This window comes from Oncorhynchus mykiss, chromosome 6 (genome assembly GCF_057628025.1).
Source record: "Oncorhynchus mykiss isolate SJ-2025 chromosome 6, ASM5762802v1, whole genome shotgun sequence".
NCBI classification, from domain to species: domain Eukaryota; kingdom Metazoa; phylum Chordata; class Actinopteri; order Salmoniformes; family Salmonidae; genus Oncorhynchus; species Oncorhynchus mykiss.
The window spans coordinates 1,823,702-1,844,706 of NC_143027.1; the positions used below are offsets into that span (position 1 = coordinate 1,823,702).

The window sequence follows — 21,005 nt, forward strand, 5'->3', positions numbered from 1 at the left end:
CCAAAAGGGTTTCATGGGCGAAGGATAAGGCAACCCAATGGTAAAGACATCAATACATCTGTTCCTATACACACTGAGTGCACATGAATAACACCTTCCTAATACTACCACACCCTGTTCAAAGAGACTACAATATTGTGTCTTGCCCGTTCACCCTCTAAATGGCACACGTACACAATCCATGTCTCAATTGTCTCAAGTCTTAAAAATCCTTCTTTAACCTGTCTCCTCCCTTTCATCTATACTGATTGAAGTGGATTTAACAGGTGACATCAATAAGTGATCATAGTTTCCCCTGGTTAGTCTATGTCATGGAAAGAGCAGGTGTTCCTAATGTTTTGTACACTCAACAGCAAACACTCTCCCTTTGCAATTCTAAGCTGTTGGAAAACCCTGGGGACATGTACAGAAGCTGTTGGAGAACCCTGGGGACATGTACAGAAGCTGTTGGAGAACCATGGGGACATGTACAGAAGCTGTTGGAGAACCCTGGGGACATGTACAGAAGCTGTTGGAGAACCCTGGGGACATGTACAGAAGCTGTTGGAGAACCATGGGGACATGTACAGAAGCTGTTGGAGAACCCTGGGGACATGTAAAACAGAGATATAGCAGTACTGGTAGCCCTATGGTGGTGGAAGATGAAGCATGAGCAGTGGAACTGAACGCCCTGAATTAACTATTATTTCTATTCCAACAGGTTTTGAATTATAAACGACATGGGCAATATCTAATGGGTATTATAAACTGGGTGGTTCGAGCCCTGAATGCTGATTGGCTGACAGCCGTGGTATATCAAACTGTATACCACCAAAACATTTATTTTTACTGCACTAATTACATTGGCAACCAGTTTATAATGGCAATAAGGCACCTCAGGGCTTGTGATATATTGGCAATATACCACGGCGAAGGGCCTTATTTCTTAAATATCTAATGAATATTTTTGTTATGTTCTAGATAGCATGGCCAGGGCGGTGAGGGTTGGAGTTGGCACACTAACTGGGTGGTGAACTGGAGAGAAGGTCAAAAAGGCTGGGAGGACTAGGTCCAGAGGTGATGGGAGGAAGGAGATGGAGGAAGGAAGAGAGAGGAAGTGAAGGGTTGGGGTTCCACTGAACCTGGCAGAATGTATATTCTGTTCCCTCCGGATCCTAACTCCTAATGGAATGGTAGAGGTATGTTTTGGGGGAAGAAATCCCATTACGTAGATATGTGAGTGCTGTAATAATGTACTGTCTCTACTCACAGTCATTTTCCCACTACGGTTGGCCTCCTCTCGCTCCGCCAGCGCTTTCAGGAAGTTATCGTTCAGCTCTTTTCCCACACTCGCCAGTGTCCTGGAAAACACGCCATGGGAACAGTTTGAAATGTTTCTTTCATTGTAGAAAGAAAAAACTGTTTCGTAGGTTGTTTAAAGGAACTTTATTGAAGCTTTGTATAATCTATGCATAGCAATAATTAGCCAATAATCACTGCATCAAAGGGACAATCTGCTACATCAATTTTTTTTATAAATTAATGATATGTACCCGTAGATTCTTGAAGAATATAACTTATAAATGCCTCATGAGTTTAGTTCAACTGCCGTACCCCGGCAGAACCCAAAATATAAAGCTTGTTTTACTCCCAATGTGTGTCAACAAAGTAAATGTAAACAAACACTACGTGGTTAAAACTATAATCTTAATATCATGGATAGTCAGTCCTTATATCCACATCTCTGTCTGTCAATTTGAGAGCAGTTACATTTCTCCAGGCCCATCCCTCAGCTTTTCACCGACAGGCGCAGGTTGGTGGCTTTGTTATTGTTTCAACTGCTAATTGCCTCTTTAAGCTCAAATGGGTACAACTTGGACATGTTTTCAAGTGGAATTTATGAGATGGGTCTAAGCCTTTTCCAAGGGACTCTTCGCAGTTAGTTGGTACTAACCAGGTTTCTCCCAAGAGAAGACATTCAGACAGCAAAAGGTTTTCACATTACATTAGTAACCATAATATCCGTGCCTTCAGAAAGCATATTTACTCCTTGCCGTTTTCCACATTTTGTCGTGTTACCACCTGAAATGTAGATTTGGAGTCGCATAATACCGCATAATGTCAACGGGAAATTTTGCTTGCAGAACATTTTTGAAATGAAAAAACTTTTTTAAGCTGAAATGTCTTGAGTCCATAAGTATAAGATAAGTATTCAACCCCTTTGTTATGGTACGTCTAAATACGTTCAGGAGTAAACATGTGCTTAACAAGTCACATAATAAGTTGGAGTCACTCCGTGTGCAATAATAGTGTTTAACATGATTTTTGAATGACTACCTCATCTTTATACCCCCCCCACACATACAATTATCTGTAAGGTCCATCAGTCGAGCAGGGAATTTCAAACACAGATTCAACCACAAAGACCAGGGAGGTTTTCCAATGCCTCGCAGAGAAGGGCACCTATTGGTAGAAAAAAGGCAGACGCTGAATATCCCTTGGAGCATGGTGAAGTTATTAATTAGGCTTCATTAATTATGTATTTATTCATTTGGATGGTGTATCAATATACCCAGTCACTACAAAGATTTTTAAATGTTTTATGTATTTAACCTTTATTTAACTAGGCAAGTAAGTTAAGAACAAATTCTTATTTACAATGACGGCCTACCAAATGGCAAAAGGGCTCCTGAGGGGACTGGAGCTGGGATTAACAATTTAAAATAAAATACAAATATAGGACAAAACACACATCACAACAAGAGAGACACCACAACACTACATAAAGAGAGACACCACAACACTACATAAAGAGAGACCTAAGACAACAACATAGCAAGGCAGCAACACATGAAAACACAGCATGGCAGCAGCACAACATGGCAGCAGCACAGAACATGGTAGCAACACAACATGGTAGCAACAACATGGTAGCAGCACAAAACATGGTACAAACACTATTGGGCACAGACAACAACACAAAGGGTAGAGACAACAATATATCACGCGAAACAGCCACAACTGTCAGAAAGAGTGTCCATGATTGAGTCTTTCAATGAGATGGAGATAAAACTGTCTAGTTTGAGTGTTTTTTGTAGCTCATTCCAGTCGCTTGCTGCAGTGAACTGAAAAGTAGAGCGACCCAGGGAAGTGTGTGCTTTGGGGACCTTTAACAGAAAGTGACTGGCAGAACGGGTGTTGTATGTGGAGGATGAGGGCTGCAGTAGATATCTCAGATAGGGGGGAGTGAGGCCTAAGAGGGTTTTATAAATAAGCATCAACCAGTAGGTTTTGCAACGGAGATGACCAGTTTACAGAGGAGTATAGAGCGCAGTATAAACAGCATTGGTGGCAAATCTGATGGCCAAATGGTAAAGAACATTTAGCCGCTCAAGAGCAACATTACCTGCCTATCTATAAATTACGTCTCCGTAATCTAGCATGGGTAGGATGGTCATCTGAATCAGGGTTAGTTTGGCAGCTGGGGTGAAAGAGGAGCGATTACGATAAAGGAAACCCAGTCTCAGCTCCTTAGCCTGGAGCTTTGATATGTGCTGAGAGAAGGACAGTGTACCGTCTAGCCATACCCCCCAAAAGAGCAAGAGGGTAAGTAATAATATGGGAATGAGGTAGTTGGGTGTGCTATTTACAGATGGGCCTGTGTACAGGTACAGTGATCGATAAGGTGCTCTGACAGCTGATGCTTAAAGTTAGAGAGGGAGATATAAAACTCCAGCATCAGAGATGTTTGTAATTCGTTCCAGTCACTGGCAACAGAGAACTGGAAGGGAAGGCGGCCAAAGGGGGTGTTGGCTTTGGGGGTGACCAGTGAGATATACCTGCTGGAGTGAGTACTATGAGTGGGTGTTGCTATGGTGACCAGTGAGCTGAGATAAGGCGGAGCTTTACCTAGCAAAGATTTACAGATTACCTGGAGCCAGTGGTTTTGGAGACGGATATGTAGTGAGGGCCAGCTAACGAGAGCATACAGGTCACATTGGTGGGTATTTTCGGCAGCATGAGTGAAATTTGTTGCGAAATAGGAAGCCGAATCTAGATTTAATTTTGGATTGGAGATGCTTAATGTGAGTCTGGAAGGAGACTTTACAGTCTAACCAGACACCGAGGTATTTGTAGTTGTCCACATATTCTAGGTCAGAACCGTCCAGAGTAGTGATGCTAGTCGGGCGGGAGGGTGCGAGCAGCAATTGGTTGAAGGGGATGCAGTTAGTTAGAATTTAATAGCAGTTGGAGGAGTGGTGTATGGTGTTGAAGCTCATTTGGAGGTTTGTTAGCACAGTGGCCAAAGGGAGGGAGGTTAAGGTTAGTGAAAGCTTGCTGGACACTAAGACAGCTTTGTTGTAGAGTATTTAACACAACATCTGAGGAGGTGCTAGCTGAGTATAAGATTGTATCATCTGCATATAAATGGATGAGATAGCTTCCTACTCCCTGAGCTATGTTGTTGATGTAAATTGAGAAGAGCGTGGGGCCTAGGATCGAGCCTTGGGGTACTCCCTTGGTGACAAGCAGTGGCTGAGATAACAGATGTTCTGAAGTTTAAGGAGTTTAAGGAGCTCCTCGGACTCAGTGACTGCCTGCAGGGAGAAACTTTGTAGCGGGGCGGTGGGAAAAAAGGGGGAAAATGGAGGAGAATAAAAAGGGAGGAGCATCGGGGATAGTTGAGCAGCTGTGAGGAGGAGGGTTTATTCTCCAGGTCTTTAACTGTTTTCCAGAAATTCTTGGGTTAGGACCCACAGAGAGAGAACTACTCCTTAAAGTAATTAACTTTGACCTTTCAGATCCCCAGAGTGCACTTATTTCTCATTCGCCAAATTTACTTTTTGAGGTGGAGTAACTCTGCCAGATCACAGTCGAACCAGGGGCTGAACTTGTTTTTAACCTGTTTTGTTAACAATAGCACTGAAAATATCCAAAGGGAAGGTTCAAGTGTCTTCGACAGAGGGGATCGAGCTGATTCTATACCATTTTACAAAGGCCAGGTCATGAAGGAAGAATTGCTCATTAAAGTTTTTTAGCAAGTGTCTATGACAAATCAGGACAGGTCATTTCACTGAGCAGCCATTACGAACGCATGCTGTAAAACAGGGGATCACTAAGGTCATTACAGAAAACAGACTGATACCTATCAGGATTATTTGTAAGGATAACATCAAGGAGAGTAGCATTTTCTGGGTGTTTGGAGTCATACCTTACACAATTGGTAATAATCTGAGAAAGATTTAGGGAGTTTCATTGCTTTAGGACTTGGTCAGTTGGTTTAAGCATGTCCCAGTTTAGGTCACCTAGCAGGACAAATTCAGACTTAGTGTAAGAGGCCCGGTCACCTAACTCAGTTGCCGGAGAGGAAGGAAACTACTCAGGGATTTCAACATGAGGCCAATGGTGACTTTAAAACAGTTACATAGTTTAATGGTTCACCCATGACTGCGTGGCCACACACTCCTCCAACTCAATCATCAAGTTTGCAGACGACACAACAGTAGCGGGCTTGATTACCAACAATGACGAGACAGCCTACAGCGAGGAGGTGAGGGCCCTGGTAGAGCGGTGCCAGGAAAATAACCTCTCACTCAACGTCAACAAAACGAAGAAGCTGATCGTGGACTTCAGGAAACAGCAGAGAGCGCACGCCCCTATCCACATCGACAGAACCGCAGTGGAGAAGGTGGAAAGCTTCAAATTCCTCGGCGTACACACTTTTACAGATGCACAATTCAGAGCATCCGTTTGGGCTGCATCACCGCCTGGTACAGCAACTGCACCGCCCGCAACCGCAGGGTACTCCAGGTGGTGGTGCAGTCTGCCCAACGCTTCACCGGGGGCACATTGCCTAACCTCCAAGACACCTACAGCACCCGATGTCACAGGTAGGTCGAAAAGATCATCAAGGACAACAACCACCCGAGCCACTGCCTGTTCACCCCGCTATCATCCAGAAGGCGAGGTCAGTACAGGTGCATCAAAGCTGGGACCGACAGACTGAAGTCTCAAGGCCATCAGACTGTTAAATAGCCATCACTGTAAAACCAATAGCCGACTACCATCCAGCTACTCAACCCTGCACCTTAGAGGCTGCTGCCCCATATACAGAGACATGGAATCACTGGTCACTTTAAAAGGAACACTAGTCACTTAAATAATGTTTACATACTGCTTTACTAATCTCATATGTATATACTGTATTATATTCTACTGTATTTACCCATCTCATATGTATATACTGTATTATATTCTACTGTATTTACTAACTAGTCACTGTAATAATGTTTACATACTGCTTTACCAATTTCATATGTATATACTGTATTCTATTCTACTGTATTTACTCAAAGCCTCTCCGACATTACTCATCCTAATTTATATATTTCTTAATTACATTATTTTACTTTTAGATTTGTGTATTGTTGTGAATTGCTAGATAGTACTGCACTGTTGGAGCTAGGAAAACAAGCAATTCACTACACCCGCAATAACATCTGTTAAATATGTGTATGTAACCATACATTTGATTTGATTTGATAGGAGAAAACTGAGTCTGGATCAACAACATTGTAGTTACTCCACAATACTAACCTAAATGACAGAGTGAAAAGAAGGAAGACTGTATAGAATACAAATATTCCAAAACATGCATCCTGTTTGCCACAAGGCACTTAAGTAATACTGAAAAAAATGTGGCAAAGAAATTACATTTTTGTCCTGAATACAAAGCGTTATGTTTGGGGCAACTCTTCATATTTCCAAGCATTGTGGTGGCTGCATCATGTTATGGGTATGCTTGTGATCGACAAGACCTAGGGAGATTTTTTGGGATAAAAATAAATGGAATAGAGCCAGAGGATGAGAGGACAGGCAAAATCCTAGAAGAAAACCAGGTACAGACACTGTGAGACGAATCCACCTTTCAGCAGGACAATAACCTAAAACACAAGGCCAAATCTACACTGGAGTTGCAGTTTTGACTTAAATAGACTAGAAAATCTATGGCAAGACCTGAAAATGCCTGTCTGGCAATGATCAACAACCAACATGACAGAGCTCGAAGAATTTAAAAAAAGAATAATGGGCAAATATTGTACAATCCAGATGTGCAAAGCTCTTAGAGACTTATCCAGAAAGACTCAGTGTTTCAAACATGTATTGTCTCAAGGGGGTGAATACTCATCTAATCAAGATATATTAGTGTTTTAATTTTCATAAATGTTTTATAAATGTTAGAATCTTTCTTCCACTTTGACATGACAGAGTATTTTCTGTAGATTGTTGACCAACGATTACAATTTAATCCAGATGAATCCCACTTTGTAACACAACAATGTGTAAATACTTTCTGTAGGCCCAGTGAACATATCATTCAATGTAAAAACATATTCTTATATAAATACCATAAGTATGTAATAACAAATTGCTCAAACAAGCCATTTTGGAGAATTGTAACCCTTATGAAGAAATAGCCTAATTCAACACGTGCAGTGATTACTATACTTGAGTTGCAAATGTAAAGGGGAAGGAAGTCTTGACATGCTAAGAAGCAACAGGTTTATGGATTGAGTATCTATGGATTGAGTATCTATGGGTTGAGTATCTATGGGTTGAGTATCTATGGGTTGAGTATCTATGGATTGAGTATCTATGGGTTGAGTATCTATGGGTTGAGTATCTATGGGTTGAGTATCTATGGCTTGAGTATCTATGGGTTGAGTATCTATGGGTTGAGTATCTATGGGGTGAGTATCTATGGATTGAGTATCTATGGGTTGAGTATCTATGGGTTGAGTATCTATGGGTTGAGTATCTATGGGTTGAGTATCTATGGGGTGAGTATCTATGGGTTGAGTATCTATGGGTTGAGTATCTATGGGGTGAGTATCTATGGGTTGAGTATCTATGGATTGAGTATCTATGGGTTGAGTATCTATGGGTTGAGTATCTATGGGTTGAGTATCTATGCTAAATGGTCCAAATGGGAATGATTTGTCAGTTCATTTTAAACCAACGTCTGACCAATGGTGACAGACATTCTCCAAATATAAAGCAAAACAAATACTGTTTCTTTACAGAAATCAGTTTTGCTCATTATTCACACAAGTCGTATTGTTATGGTTACTGTAAAACCAAACTCCTAGGCACACATCACAAAACCCCTTTCAGATGTGTTCCTTACTTTTGTTCATTAATCATTTGGAGAACCCGCCGGCGCTATAAGATTAATTATTTCAAGGATTAAATGATTTTGTATCATGTTATGACAGCTTTTTTACACTTTAGTTGGCCCGTTTCCATGGAAATCTTTTTTTTGGGGGGGGGGACTACACCTCTCCGTTGGGCCTCCACACACCTGACAAAACATTGGCACTGATGAGTCAAACAGCAGCAGCAATAGGAGCCAGTGTCCCGAATGGCACCAATTTTCCCTACACAGGGTCCTGGTCAAAAGTAGTGCACTATATAGGGAATAGGGCTCTGATCTATAGTAGTGCACTATATAGGGAATAGGGCCCTGGTCTAAAGTAGTGCACTATATAGGGAATAGGGCTCTGGTCTATAGTAGTGCACTATATAGGGAATAGGGTGCCATTTGGCATGCCGGCAGTGTGTGAAACCTTCATCGGGTCAACACCAAGTTAAGAGTCATCCTGAAGGCAGAAAACAAGCCACTGAGAACCTCTCCTTCTTCTGTGGTTGAGAGTGTTAGTGTGTACCACCTGAAGGAAAGGACAGGGGCTTTGTTCATTTTCATCTGGTACCATTTTACAGGTTAAAACAGCGCACAAATACTTTTGTTGGATCAGATGTATATTTACATTGATAAATGTGTGTTTTTCCCTCAAACAGCAGACGTATCATTGTACTGCACTGTAGGGCATGTGTATCAACAGTACAGTTGAGGTCTTGGGAGGGGAAATGCTCTGGTCAGTAAAACATTGAGCCCATCCTGTGAACTGTATAGGATGTGTCCCAACACGAACAGAGACATTTCTGTTTTGTCTCAACACAACTCATTAAAAGTAACTCACGTCAACACTGATAATGATCTTTTAGATTCTCTGAGGTCATACAGCCATATAGCATCGTCAGTCATGGATTGGTTTTCCCAAAAGACCTTTCGGCCTTCTGGTGTCCATCATTTACCCCACAGATAACATGACGCACATAGAAATACAAAGAAACTGGAGACTTCAAATGCATCAAAGCAATATTGTGAATGGCCTCTTCAAGTTGGTACGGAAATAGTAGTTTGAGAAACCAAATCAGTGCAGATGTTTCAAACTAAAGAAGGAAATCCACATGGACAAACATATCATGTGGGTAGGTAAATGGCAACTCCCAAGAAATATACACTACCGCTCAAAAGTTTGGGGTCACTTAGAAATGTCCTAGTTTTTGATAGAAAAGCACACTTGTTTTGTCCTTCAAAATCACATCAAATTGATCAGAAATACAGTGTAGACATTGTTAATGTTGTAAATTACTATTGTTGCTGGAAATTGCAGATTTTTTTATGGAATATCTACATAGGCCCATTATCAGCAACCATCCCTCCTGTGTTCCAACGGCACGTTGTGTTAGCTAATCCAAGTTTATAATTTAAAGGCTAATTGATCATTAGAAAACCCTTTTGGAATTATGTTAGCACGGCTGTGCATGGCTGTGTGCTCGATTTTAAACACCTGTCAGCAACAGGTGTGGCTGAAGTAGAAGAATCCATTCATTTGAAGGAGTGTCCACATACTTTCGATAGAAGGCATGAGGTTCCCTTTTGAAACCGATGGGGAGGAGTCGGGAGTGTGATCAGCTGACCATTAAAGAGTTTCTATTGGCTGCCTGCCATTATGCAAATGAGAGTAAAGAGCAGAAGTGGAGCATCCATTCTTACGTCTCAAAGAATGTTTACTATTCCTAATATGTCCCTGGGTACCTCCCAAATGCAACCCTACTCACTATATAGTGCACTACTTTTCTTCATAAGTAGTGGACCTGAAAGGGAATTGAGTGCCATTAGGACCTAGGCCCTGAATCGCCCCTGTGTGTGGTAACAGAAACCCAGGTTCCTTTACAGAGAGAGAGGGCCAGGCCAAGTGGGGGCAATTAAAAACCAAACGGCCACTCTGATTGAACAGGATTTAGCCGACCATGATGCACTGGGTCGGGGCCTCACCTTGTTTGTTCTGGATGGTGAATAGAGAGTGGTGGGGGGGAGACAATCCCCTAACCAATTGTGCGTGTGTTTTGCATTATTTGTAAGTTATTTTGTACATAATGTTTCTGCCACCGTGTCTTATGACCGAAAATATCTCGATATCAGGACATTGATTTTTAATTTTACTCCACACTCAGAGACGTGTACAAAGCCCTCCCTCGCCCTCCATCTGGCAAATCTGACCATAATTCTATCCTCCTGATTCCTGCTTACAAGCTAAAACTAAAGCAGGAAGTACCAGTGACTTCGTCAATAAAAAAGTGGTCAGATGAAGCAGATGCTAAGCTACAGGACTGTTTTGCACAGACTGCAATATGTTCTGGGATTTTTCCAATGGCATTGAGAAGTACATCACATCAGTCACTGGCTTCATCAAAAAGTGCATCGATGACGTCGTCCTCACAGTGACCGTACATACATACCCCAACCAGAAGCCATGGATTACAGGCAACATCCACACTGAGCTAAATGATAGAGCTGCCGCTTTCAAGGAGTGGGACTCTAACCCGGAAGCTTATAAGAAATCCCGCTATGCCCTCCGACGAACCATCAAACAGGCAAAGCATCAATACAGGACTAAGATCAAATCGTACTACACCAGCTCTGACTTTTGTCAGATGTGGCAGGGCTTGCAAACCTTTACAGACTACAAAGGGAAGCACAGCCAAGAGTTGCCCAATGATACGAGCCTACCAGACGAGCTACATTACTTCTATGTTCGCTTCGAGGCAAGTAACACTGAAACATGCATGAGAGCGTCAGCTGTTCCGGACGACTGTGTGATCACGCTCTCCGCAGCTGATGTGAGTAAGACCTTTAAACCGGTCAACATTCACAAGGCCAGACTGATTACCAGGACGTGTACTGCGAGCATGCACTGACCAACTGGCAAGTGCCTTCACTGACATGTTCAACCCGTCTCTGACTGAGTCTGTAATACCAACATGTTTCAAGCAGACCACCATAGTCCCTGTGCCCAAGAACGCGAAGATAACCTGCCTAAATGACTAACGACCCATAGCATTCACGTCTGTAGCCATGAAGTGCTTTAAAAGGCTGGTCATGGCTCACATCAACATCATCATCCCAGAAACCCTAGACCCACTCCAATTTGCATTCTGCCCAAACAGATCCACAGATGATGCAATCTCTATTGCACTCAACACTGCCCCCTCCCACCTGGACAAAAGGAACACCTGTGTGAGAATGCTGTTCATTGACTACAGCTCAGCGTTCAACAACATGGTGCCCTCAAAGCTCATCAATAAGCTAAGGACCCTGGGACTGAACACCTCCCTCTGCAACTGGATCCTAGGATCCTGGTCCAAGGAGAGAACAAGGCACTCACAGCCAAGTTAAAAAATCGTCCAACGAAGATTCCAACATGGATTGTCTACTCAGGGAAAACAGGGTGATGAAGGAGTCGCTACTAGACATACAAAGTCATAACATGTGTGAAAATCGAATGTTTTCTGGGATTCCTGAGGACGCATCCAATAATCCAGAGGGCGCGATCAGAGAATTCATTCAATCTGCCTTGAAACTTCCTATAGAGACTGTAAACAAGGTGGCTTTCCACCAAGTACACAGACTTGGAGCTCGGAGCGACAAGACCAAGGGTCCTCGACCGATCATGGCAACATTTTAACACTACCAACAAAAGGAGAGGAAGGAGCTTAAAGGGACCAAATTCGGTCTGAATGACCAATATCCAAGGGAGATAAACAAACATCGCAAGAAACTGTACCCGGTACAGAGGATGCTGTTCATAGACTACAGCTCAGCGTTCAACACCATAGTGCCCTCAAATCTTATCAATAAGCTAAGGACCCTGGGACTAAACACCTCCCTCTGAAACTGGATCCTGGACTTCCTGACAGGCCACCCCCAGGTGGTAAGGGTAGGCAACAACACATCCGCCACACTGATCCTCAACACGGGGGCCTCTCAGGGGTGCGTGCTCAGTCCCCTCCTGTATTCCCTGTTCACTCATGACTGCACTGCCAGGCACGACTCCAACACCATCATTAAATTTGCCGATGACACAACAGTGGTAGGCCTGATCACCGACAACGACGAGACAGCCTATAGGGAGGTGGTCAGAGGCCTGGCCATGTGGTGCCAGGACAACAACCTCTCCCTCAACGTGATCAAGACCAAGGAGATGATTGTGGACTACAGGAAAAATAGGACCGAGCACGCCCCCATTCTCATCGACGGGGCTGCCGTGGAGCAGGTTGAGAGCTTCAAGTTCCTTGGTGTACACATCACCAACGAACTATCATGGTCCAAACACACTAAAACAGTCGTGAAGAGGTCCACGACAAAACCTTTTCCCCCTCAGGAGACTGAAAATATTTGGCATGGGTACTCAAGTCCTCAAAAGGTTCGACAGCTGCACCATCGAGAGCATCCTGGTATGGCAACTGCTCGACAGAGGGCAGTGCATATGGCCCAGTACATCACTGGGGCCAAGCTTCCTGCCATCCAGGACCTCTATACCAGGCGGTGTCAGAGGAAGGCCCTAAAAATGGTAAAAGACTCCAGCCATCCTAGTCATAAACTGTTCTCTCTGCTACCGCACGGCAAGCGGTACCGGAGCGCCAATTCGAGGTCCAAAAGGCTTCTTAACAGCTTCTACCCCAAGCCATAAAACTCCTGAACAGCTCATCAAAGGGCTACCCAGACCCCTCTTTTACACTATTGCTACTCTCTGTTATTATCTATGCATAGTCACTTTAACTCTACCTACATGTACATATTACCTCAATTACCTCAACTAACTGGTGCCCTCCGCACATGGACTCTGAACCGGTACCCGCTGTATATAGCCTCACTATTGTTATTTTACTGATGCTGTTTAATTCTTTATTTTCTATTGTTTTACTTAACAATTATTCTTCTTAAAACTGTGTTGTTGGTTAAGGGTTTGTAAGTAAGCATTTCACTGTAAGTTCTTCACCTGTTGTATGCCTGTAGCCGACTTCATTAGTGTTTACTAAGTACATTGTATTTCTGTCCTGTCATCAAACAGTTACTCCATCACACCAACATTTTAGTCTAATCTTTACAAATACATTCCTGTTGTTAACCTGAACAAAGACATGATGAAAGGAGCCACTGTTCTCAACGAATGAATGGCTGTGATGTAAAGATCAGACAAACCACATCTTTAAAATAGAGCCTAGAATCAACAAGCAGAGGTGTGAACGGTTAGAAAAAGATGACTAGATTAGCTTTAGTTGAGAAACACCTCTCAATACAACATCCTCTTCTGTTTTCATGCCAGAACTCCATAGAGACCTGAGGTGTTTACACAGCCATTCCTCAAAGCGCTAGGTTTGAACATTTGTTCACAGAGAATATGTTAATATGTCACAGTGGAGAATCAAACTGTGATAATACGCAGCCGGCTTGAATTACACTGCAAGATTTCATTAACACCCGTGGTTGTCTCATTCATTTGTGTTTCCTCATTGAATATGCATAGGGGGGGGGGTCCATGGCAGGTGGGTACCATCCTCCAGTGATCAAACTGTCAGGGATGCTCAGGAGCAGATGTGAGGGGTACAGGAACAGCAGAACTGGTTGAGGGAAAACATCATGGTGTTGGTCTGCTCAGGAAGGCCCAGTGTTGTTCAACTGTCCTGTTAAACCAGGACTACAAAAACTGTCCTGGCAGTAACCTCTTGGAGAGAGGGGTCAGACCTGTCAGAAGACCTCCTCTTGTGATGAACACACCAAGGTTGGAGGCTCTCTTCAATGAACCAAAGAGTTCCCTGGGAAAAAAAGTTTATTGAGGAAACCTGAGGTGTGTTCCAACAAGACATACCGTTTGAGAAGGTTAATAACTAAGGTAGTTTTACTTCGACCATGAACGTTCTCTAATGCAAGCTAACAAATCAAATCAAAATGTATTTATATAGCCCTTTGTACATCAGCTGATATCTCAAAGTGCTGTACAGAAACCCAGCCTAAAACCCCAAACAGCAAGCAATGCAGGTGTAGAAGCACGGTGGCTAGGAAGCACGGGTTCAGTCAGAAAAGTTAGTGTGCAGTGACGCTAGCGGAAGTGTCTGTTTCCTATGGCATTTGAGCCAATGGGCAGGCTCGGGGCAAAGCCATGTCAAGAGGCAACAGATGTGTATGATTGTCGGGGAAGGAAATACTTTACTTCCTGTGTACTCAAGACTCAAGGGAACTGCTCCGAAGTCAAGACACACACTGAACTGTTACTGAGCGTACCAATTCTGTAGCTGCTTCTGTTGCTACATCTCATTCATTCATGAGTAGTACAGATACAATTACTACATCTGTATGGTGTTAAGAGTTTGATGGATACAAGTGTAAAACAGATGTGATTTGTTTAGTGGAGAAGGAAGCAGAACAGTAAACAGTCTAATGATGTGGTGAGGCTTTTGTTTAGTAGATAAGGAAGTAGAACAGTAAACAGTCTAATGACGATGTGTTAAGGCTTTTAGTTAGTAGATAAGGAAGCAGAACAGTAAACAGTCTAATGATGATGTGGTGAGGCCTTTATTTAGAGGATAAGGAAGCAGAACAGTAAACAGTCTAATGATGATGTGGTGAGGCCTTTATTTAGAGGATAAGGAAGCAGAACATTAAACAGTCTAATGACGATGTGGACCCCAGGAAGAGTAGCTGTTGCTGTCGCAACAAGTAATGAGAATCCCAATAAGATACAAAATGTCCAAATGATTCAGTCCCAGGATCCTTAGCTTAGTGATGAACTCGGAGGGTACTATGGTGTGGAACGCTGAGCTCTAGTCAATGAACAGCATTCTCACGTAGGTGTTCCTTTTGTCCAGGTGAGAAAGGGCAGTGTGGAGTGGAATAGAGATTGCATCATCTGTGGATCTGTAGGGGCGGTATGCGAATTGGAGTGGGTCTAGGGTTTCTGGGATGATGGTGTTGATGTGAGCCATGACCAGCCTTTCAAAGCACTTCATGACGAAGGAGTAGGCTGTCCTTGTACATAAGAATGTGTTCTTAACTGATTCCATATCTGTTATTTCATAGTTTGATGTCTTCACTATTATTCACAATGTAGAAAATAGTAAAAATAAAGAAAAATCCTGGAATGACTTGGTGTGTCCAAATATGGTGCTGCACAACTTGACGGTCGGGAGTAGGCTACAGCATAAGTGGATTGGAGGATTCTAAATTAATATCTAAGGGGCATAACATTTCCACACGCTAATTGTGGTGTAATCAAACTTTCAGTTGAGCGTACTAGCTCTTTGCGAATTTACGAAAGCACCCAAATGTCCATTGACAACGCACAATGACTATACCATTTAGCTAAGCTAAGAATGACGGAAATAATCAAGTCAATAAACGTTGGGTAGTTAGATAGCCTATAGTTAATTTACAGTCAAGTTTGATGTATAACTACTAACGTTAGGTAGCTAGCTAACATACCATACATACTGCTGTATTGATATGCTATGGCCCTCGGAGTGTGGTGTCAGGAAAACAACCTCACACTCAACGTCAACAAAACTAAGGAGATGATTGTGGACTTCAGGAAACAGCAGAGGGAACACCCCCCTATCCACATCGATGGAACAGTAGTGGAGAGGGTAGCAAGTTTTAAGTTCCTCGGCATACACATCACAGACAAACTGAATTGGTCCACTCACACAGACAGCAGCGCCTCTTCAACCTCAGGAGGCTGAAGAAATTCGGCTTGTCACCAAAAGCACTCACAAACTTCTACAGATGCACAATCGAGAGCATCCTGGCGGGCTGTATCACCGCCTGGTATGGCAACTGCACCGCCCTCAACCGTAAGGCTCTCCAGAGGGTAGTGAGGTCTGCACAACGCATCACCGGGGGCAAACTACCTGCCCTCCAGGACACCTACACCACCCGATGTCACAGGAAGGCCATAAAGATCATCAAGGACATCAACCACCCGAGCCACTGCCTGTTCACCCCGCTATCATCCAGAAGGCGAGGTCAGTACAGGTGCATCAAAGCTGGGACCGAGAGACTGAAAAACAGCTTCTATCTCAAGGCCATCAGACTGTTAAACAGCCACCACTAACACTGAGTGGCTGCTGCCAACACACTGACACTGACTCAACTCCAGCCACTTTAATAATGGGAATTGATGGGAAATGATGTAAATATATCACTAGCCACTTTAAACAATGCTACCTTATATAAATGTTACTTACCCTACATTATTCATCTCATATGCATACGTATATACTGTACTCTATATCATCGACGGTATCCTTATGTAATACATGTATCACTAGCCACTTTATACTATACTATGCCACTTTGTTTACATACTCATCTCATTTGTACATACTGTACCCGATACCATCTACTGTATCTTGCCTATGCTGCTCTGTACCATCACTCATTCATATATCCTTATGTACATATTCTTTATCCCCTTACACTGTGTACAAGACAGTAGTTTTGGAATTGTTAGTTAGATTACTTGTTATTACTGCATTGTCGGAACTAGAAGCACAAGCATTTCGCTACACTCGCATTAACATCTGCTAACCATGTGTATGTGACAAATAAAATTTGATTTGATTTGATTTGATTTGTGGTTCGTAAGAACAGCGCAGCTAACAAATTGTCAGCCAACATAACGTGTAAAGGTAAGTTATTTGAAAAGTCATTACTTTATTACATTGAGTAGCAAGCTACCTCTTTGGTCGTTAGGGCAAATCTGGTCTGTGATAGGAGGAGGGGTTTTCACACCTAGCTCGGCTATTAGACTATTCTTTAGTAAAGGTGGAATGGTCTATTGTTCAGCTATTAGCCCCCCTCCCCAACTTGCAACAAATTGTTGTTACTCCCATCTCGTTCCTCGCCCTCTTCCACGCGACATTCTGCACCCGAGTGGCTCGCTTGTGGGCGTGCTGGCAGGATATGGCAGCACCTTCAGTCGGGCGTCAAGTATTCTGCAGAGCAAGTTTGTATGAAGGTCTGGTTATTCACAGGCAATATGTTATATACTATGAAGGTACATTTGTGTCTTTTTGTCAAGAGCAAAACTTTTTTTATTTTCAATCAAATATAATTGTTCCGAAAGCAACTTTTTTCGAAACAAAGGAAGTCATAGCGGACACCTACGAAGAAGGACTGTGTGATGATGGCATCTCAGGTAAGCAGCACTGGGCGTTCTTCTGTCCAACTTCTACATAGCTAGTAGTTAGCTCCTACGATTCAGTGTCGTTCATAACATTCTACTTACATACATACAGTAGAATGTTAATTAAATCATGCAATTATTATTCTCAACCCAACCAAAAGCATTTAGCTACAAACGCCTGTTCTCGCCATTTTCTGTTGAATTCATCTAACTTTCTTTCATGGCAACTCATAAGCAGGCCATGTTCTATTTGTTTCATAGTCGATATATAATCATATTTCATGACAGTGTAAAGGTTAGCTTTTTTTACAGAAGGATGAAAGAACACAATATGTCTGTCAGGGAATGCTATTCTGACATGTCAGATGAAGAGTTAGACCAGAAAGTCAGGGCCATTAAGGCGAGGATGCCCCATGCGGGCTTTAGAATGGTCAAAGGAAGTCTCAGAGCAATGGGCCATCGTGTACAATGGAGAAGAGTTATGGAGTCTTGGTAGCGTTTAGATGGTGCCCCATGCCGGCTTTAAGATGGGCCATCGTGTACAATGGAGCAGAGTTAGGGAGTCTTCGTAGCGTGTAGATGGTGCCCCATGCGGGCTTTAAGATGGGCCATCGTGTACAATGGAGCAGAGTTAGGGAGTCTTCGTAGCGTGTAGATGGTGCCCCATGCCGGCTTTAAGATGGGCCATCGTGTACAATGGAGCAGAGTTAGGGAGTCTTCGTAGCGTGTAGATGGTGCCCCATGCCGGCTTTAAGATGGGCCATCGTGTACAATGGAGCAGAGTTAGGGAGTCTTCGTAGCGTGTAGATGGTGCCCCATGCCGGCTTTAAGATGGGTCATCGTGTACAATGGAGCAGAGTTAGGGAGTCTTCGTAGCGTGTAGATGGTGCCCCATGCGGGCTTTAAGATGGGCCATCGTGTACAATGGAGCAGAGTTAGGGAGTCTTCGTAGCGTGTAGATGGTGCCCCATGCGGGCTTTAAGATGGGCCATCGTGTACAATGGAGCAGAGTTAGGGAGTCTTCGTAGCGTGTAGATGGTGCCCCATGCGGGCTTTAAGATGGGCCATCGTGTACAATGGAGCAGAGTTAGGGAGTCTTCGCAGCGTGTAGATGGTGCAGGTATCATTGCCAGAATGATACAGCTTCGTTGTATTGCTCGGCAAAGATACTCTGTTCCTGCTCCCCTGTCTCTCATCCACATTGATACAAATCAGAAATTGATAAAGTCTCCATCAAATCTAAGTAGTAATTTTATCTTTATTATTCTTACTTATTCATGGTCAAATGTTCAATGATGTATGAAATGGGAGTTGTTCTTCATCAATAGGTAATAGATAAATAACGAAGCAGGTTAATAGGTTAAACACTTCACTTTTAATTCCAATGCTTTCTTTCAAGATACAACATTGTCATCTTTGGCCGTATAGATGGATTTTCAAGGAAGGTAAATCTGTTATGTTGTTTGCATATTGCATATGTCCCATCACCTAATGAACAACCACAATACCAGTCTGGTGTAAAGCATATGTCCCATCACCTAATGAACAACTACAATACCAGTCTGGTGTAAAGAATATGTCCCATCACCTAATGAACAACCACAATACCAGTCTGGTGTAAAGCATATGTCCCATTACCTAATGAACAACTACAACACCAGTCTGGTGTAAAGAATATGTCCCATTACCTAATGAACAACCACAATACCAGTCTGGTGTAAAGAATATTTCCCATCACCTAATGAACAACCACAACACCAGTCTGGTGTTAATCTTTCTGGGTTGTATTGACGTATCGTACCACAACACCAGTCTGGTGTTCAGCTTTCTGGGCTGTATTGACGTATCGTACCACAACACCAGTCTGTTGTTAATCTTTCTGGGCTGTATTGACATATCGTACCACAACACCAGTCTGGTGTTAATCTTTCTGGGCTGTATTGACGTATCGTACCACAACACCAGTCTGGTGTTCAGCTTTCTGGGCTGTATTGACGTATCGCACCACAACACCAGTCTGGTGTTAATCTTTCTGGGCTGTATTGACGTATCGTACCACAACACCAGTCTGGTGTTCAGCTTTCTGGGCTGTATTGACGTATCGTACCACAACACCAGTCTGGTGTTAATCTTTCTGGGCTGTATTGACGTATCGTACCACAACACCAGTCTGGTGTTAATCTTTCTGGGCTGTATTGACGTATCGTACCACAACACCAGTCTGGTGTTCAGCTTTCTGGGCTGTATTGACGTATCGTACCACAATACCAGTCTGGTGTTCAGCTTTCTGGGCTGTATTGACGTATCGTACCACAACACCAGTCTGGTGTTCAGCTTTCTGGGCTGTATTGACGTATCGTACCACAACACCAGTCTGGTGTTCAGCTTTCTGGGCTGTATTGACGTATCGTACCACAATACCAGTCTGGTGTTCAGCTTTCTGGGCTGTATTGACGTATCGTACCACAATACCAGTCTGGTGTTCAGCTTTCTGGGCTGTATTGACGTATCGTACCACAACACCAGTCTGGTGTTCAGCTTTCTGGGCTGTGTTGATGCATCGTACCACAACACCAGTCTGGTGTTCAGCTTTCTGGGCTGTATTGACGTATCGTACCACAACACCAGTCTGTTGTTAATCTTTCTGGGCTGTGTTGATGCATCGTACCACAACACCAGTCTGTTGTTAATCTTTCTGGGCTGTGTTGATGCATCATACCACAACACCAGTCTGTTGTTAATCTTTCTGGGCTGTATTGACGTATTGTACCACAACACCAGTCTGGTGTTCAGCTTTCTGGGCTGTATTGACGTATCGTACCACAACACCAGTCTGGTGTTCAGCTTTCTGGGCTGTATTGACGTATCGTACCACAACACCAGTCTGTTGTTAATCTTTCTGGGCTGTATTGACGTATTGTACCACAACACCAGTCTGGTGTTAATCTTTCTGGGCTGTATTGACGTATCGTACCACAACACCAGTCTGTTGTTAATCTTTCTGGGCTGTATTGACGTATCGTACCACAACACCAGTCTGGTGTTAATCTTTCTGGGCTGTATTGACGTATCGTACCACAACACCAGTCTGGTGTTAATCTTTCTGGGCTGTATTGACGTATCGTACCGTACCACAACACCAGTCTGGTGTTAATCTTTCTGGGCTGTATTGACGTATCGTACCACAACACCAGTCTGGTGTTAATCTTTCTGGGCTGTATTGACGTATCGTACCACAACACCAGTCTGTTGTTAATCTTTCTGGGCTGTATTGACGTATCGTACCACAACACCAGTCTGGTATTCAGCTTTCTGGGCTGTATTGACATATCGTACCACAACACCAGTCTGGTGTTAATCTTTCTGGGCTGTATTGACGTATCGTACCACAACACCAGTCTGGTGTTAATCTTTCTGGGCTGTATTGACGTATCGTACCACAACACCAGTCTGGTGTTAATCTTTCTGGGCTGTATTGACGTATCGTACCACAACACCAGTCTGGTGTTAATCTTTCTGGGCTGTATTGACGTATCGTACCACAACACCAGTCTGGTGTTAATCTTTCTGGGCTGTATTGACGTATCGTACCACAACACCAGTCTGTTGTTAATCTTTCTGGGCTGTATTGACGTATCGTACCACAACACCAGTCTG

The 21,005-nt window shown here is 43.2% G+C and overlaps 1 protein-coding gene across 4 annotated transcripts in view; it reads right to left on the reverse strand.

Moving 5' to 3' along the window:
* Positions 1-21,005, reverse strand: part of cfap299 (cilia and flagella associated protein 299) — a 279,169-nt gene that overhangs the window by 168,412 nt on the left and 89,752 nt on the right. For all 4 annotated transcript variants that reach the window (XR_016496474.1, XR_016496473.1, XM_090236841.1 and 1 more), the window contains exon 3: positions 1,250-1,340. Coding sequence is in view for 2 of the 4 variants with exons in the window: in XM_090236841.1 (XP_090092967.1) it covers positions 1,250-1,340 (91 nt within the window). In the remaining 2 variants the exon portion in view is untranslated. The remainder of the gene's footprint in view (positions 1-1,249; positions 1,341-21,005) is intronic.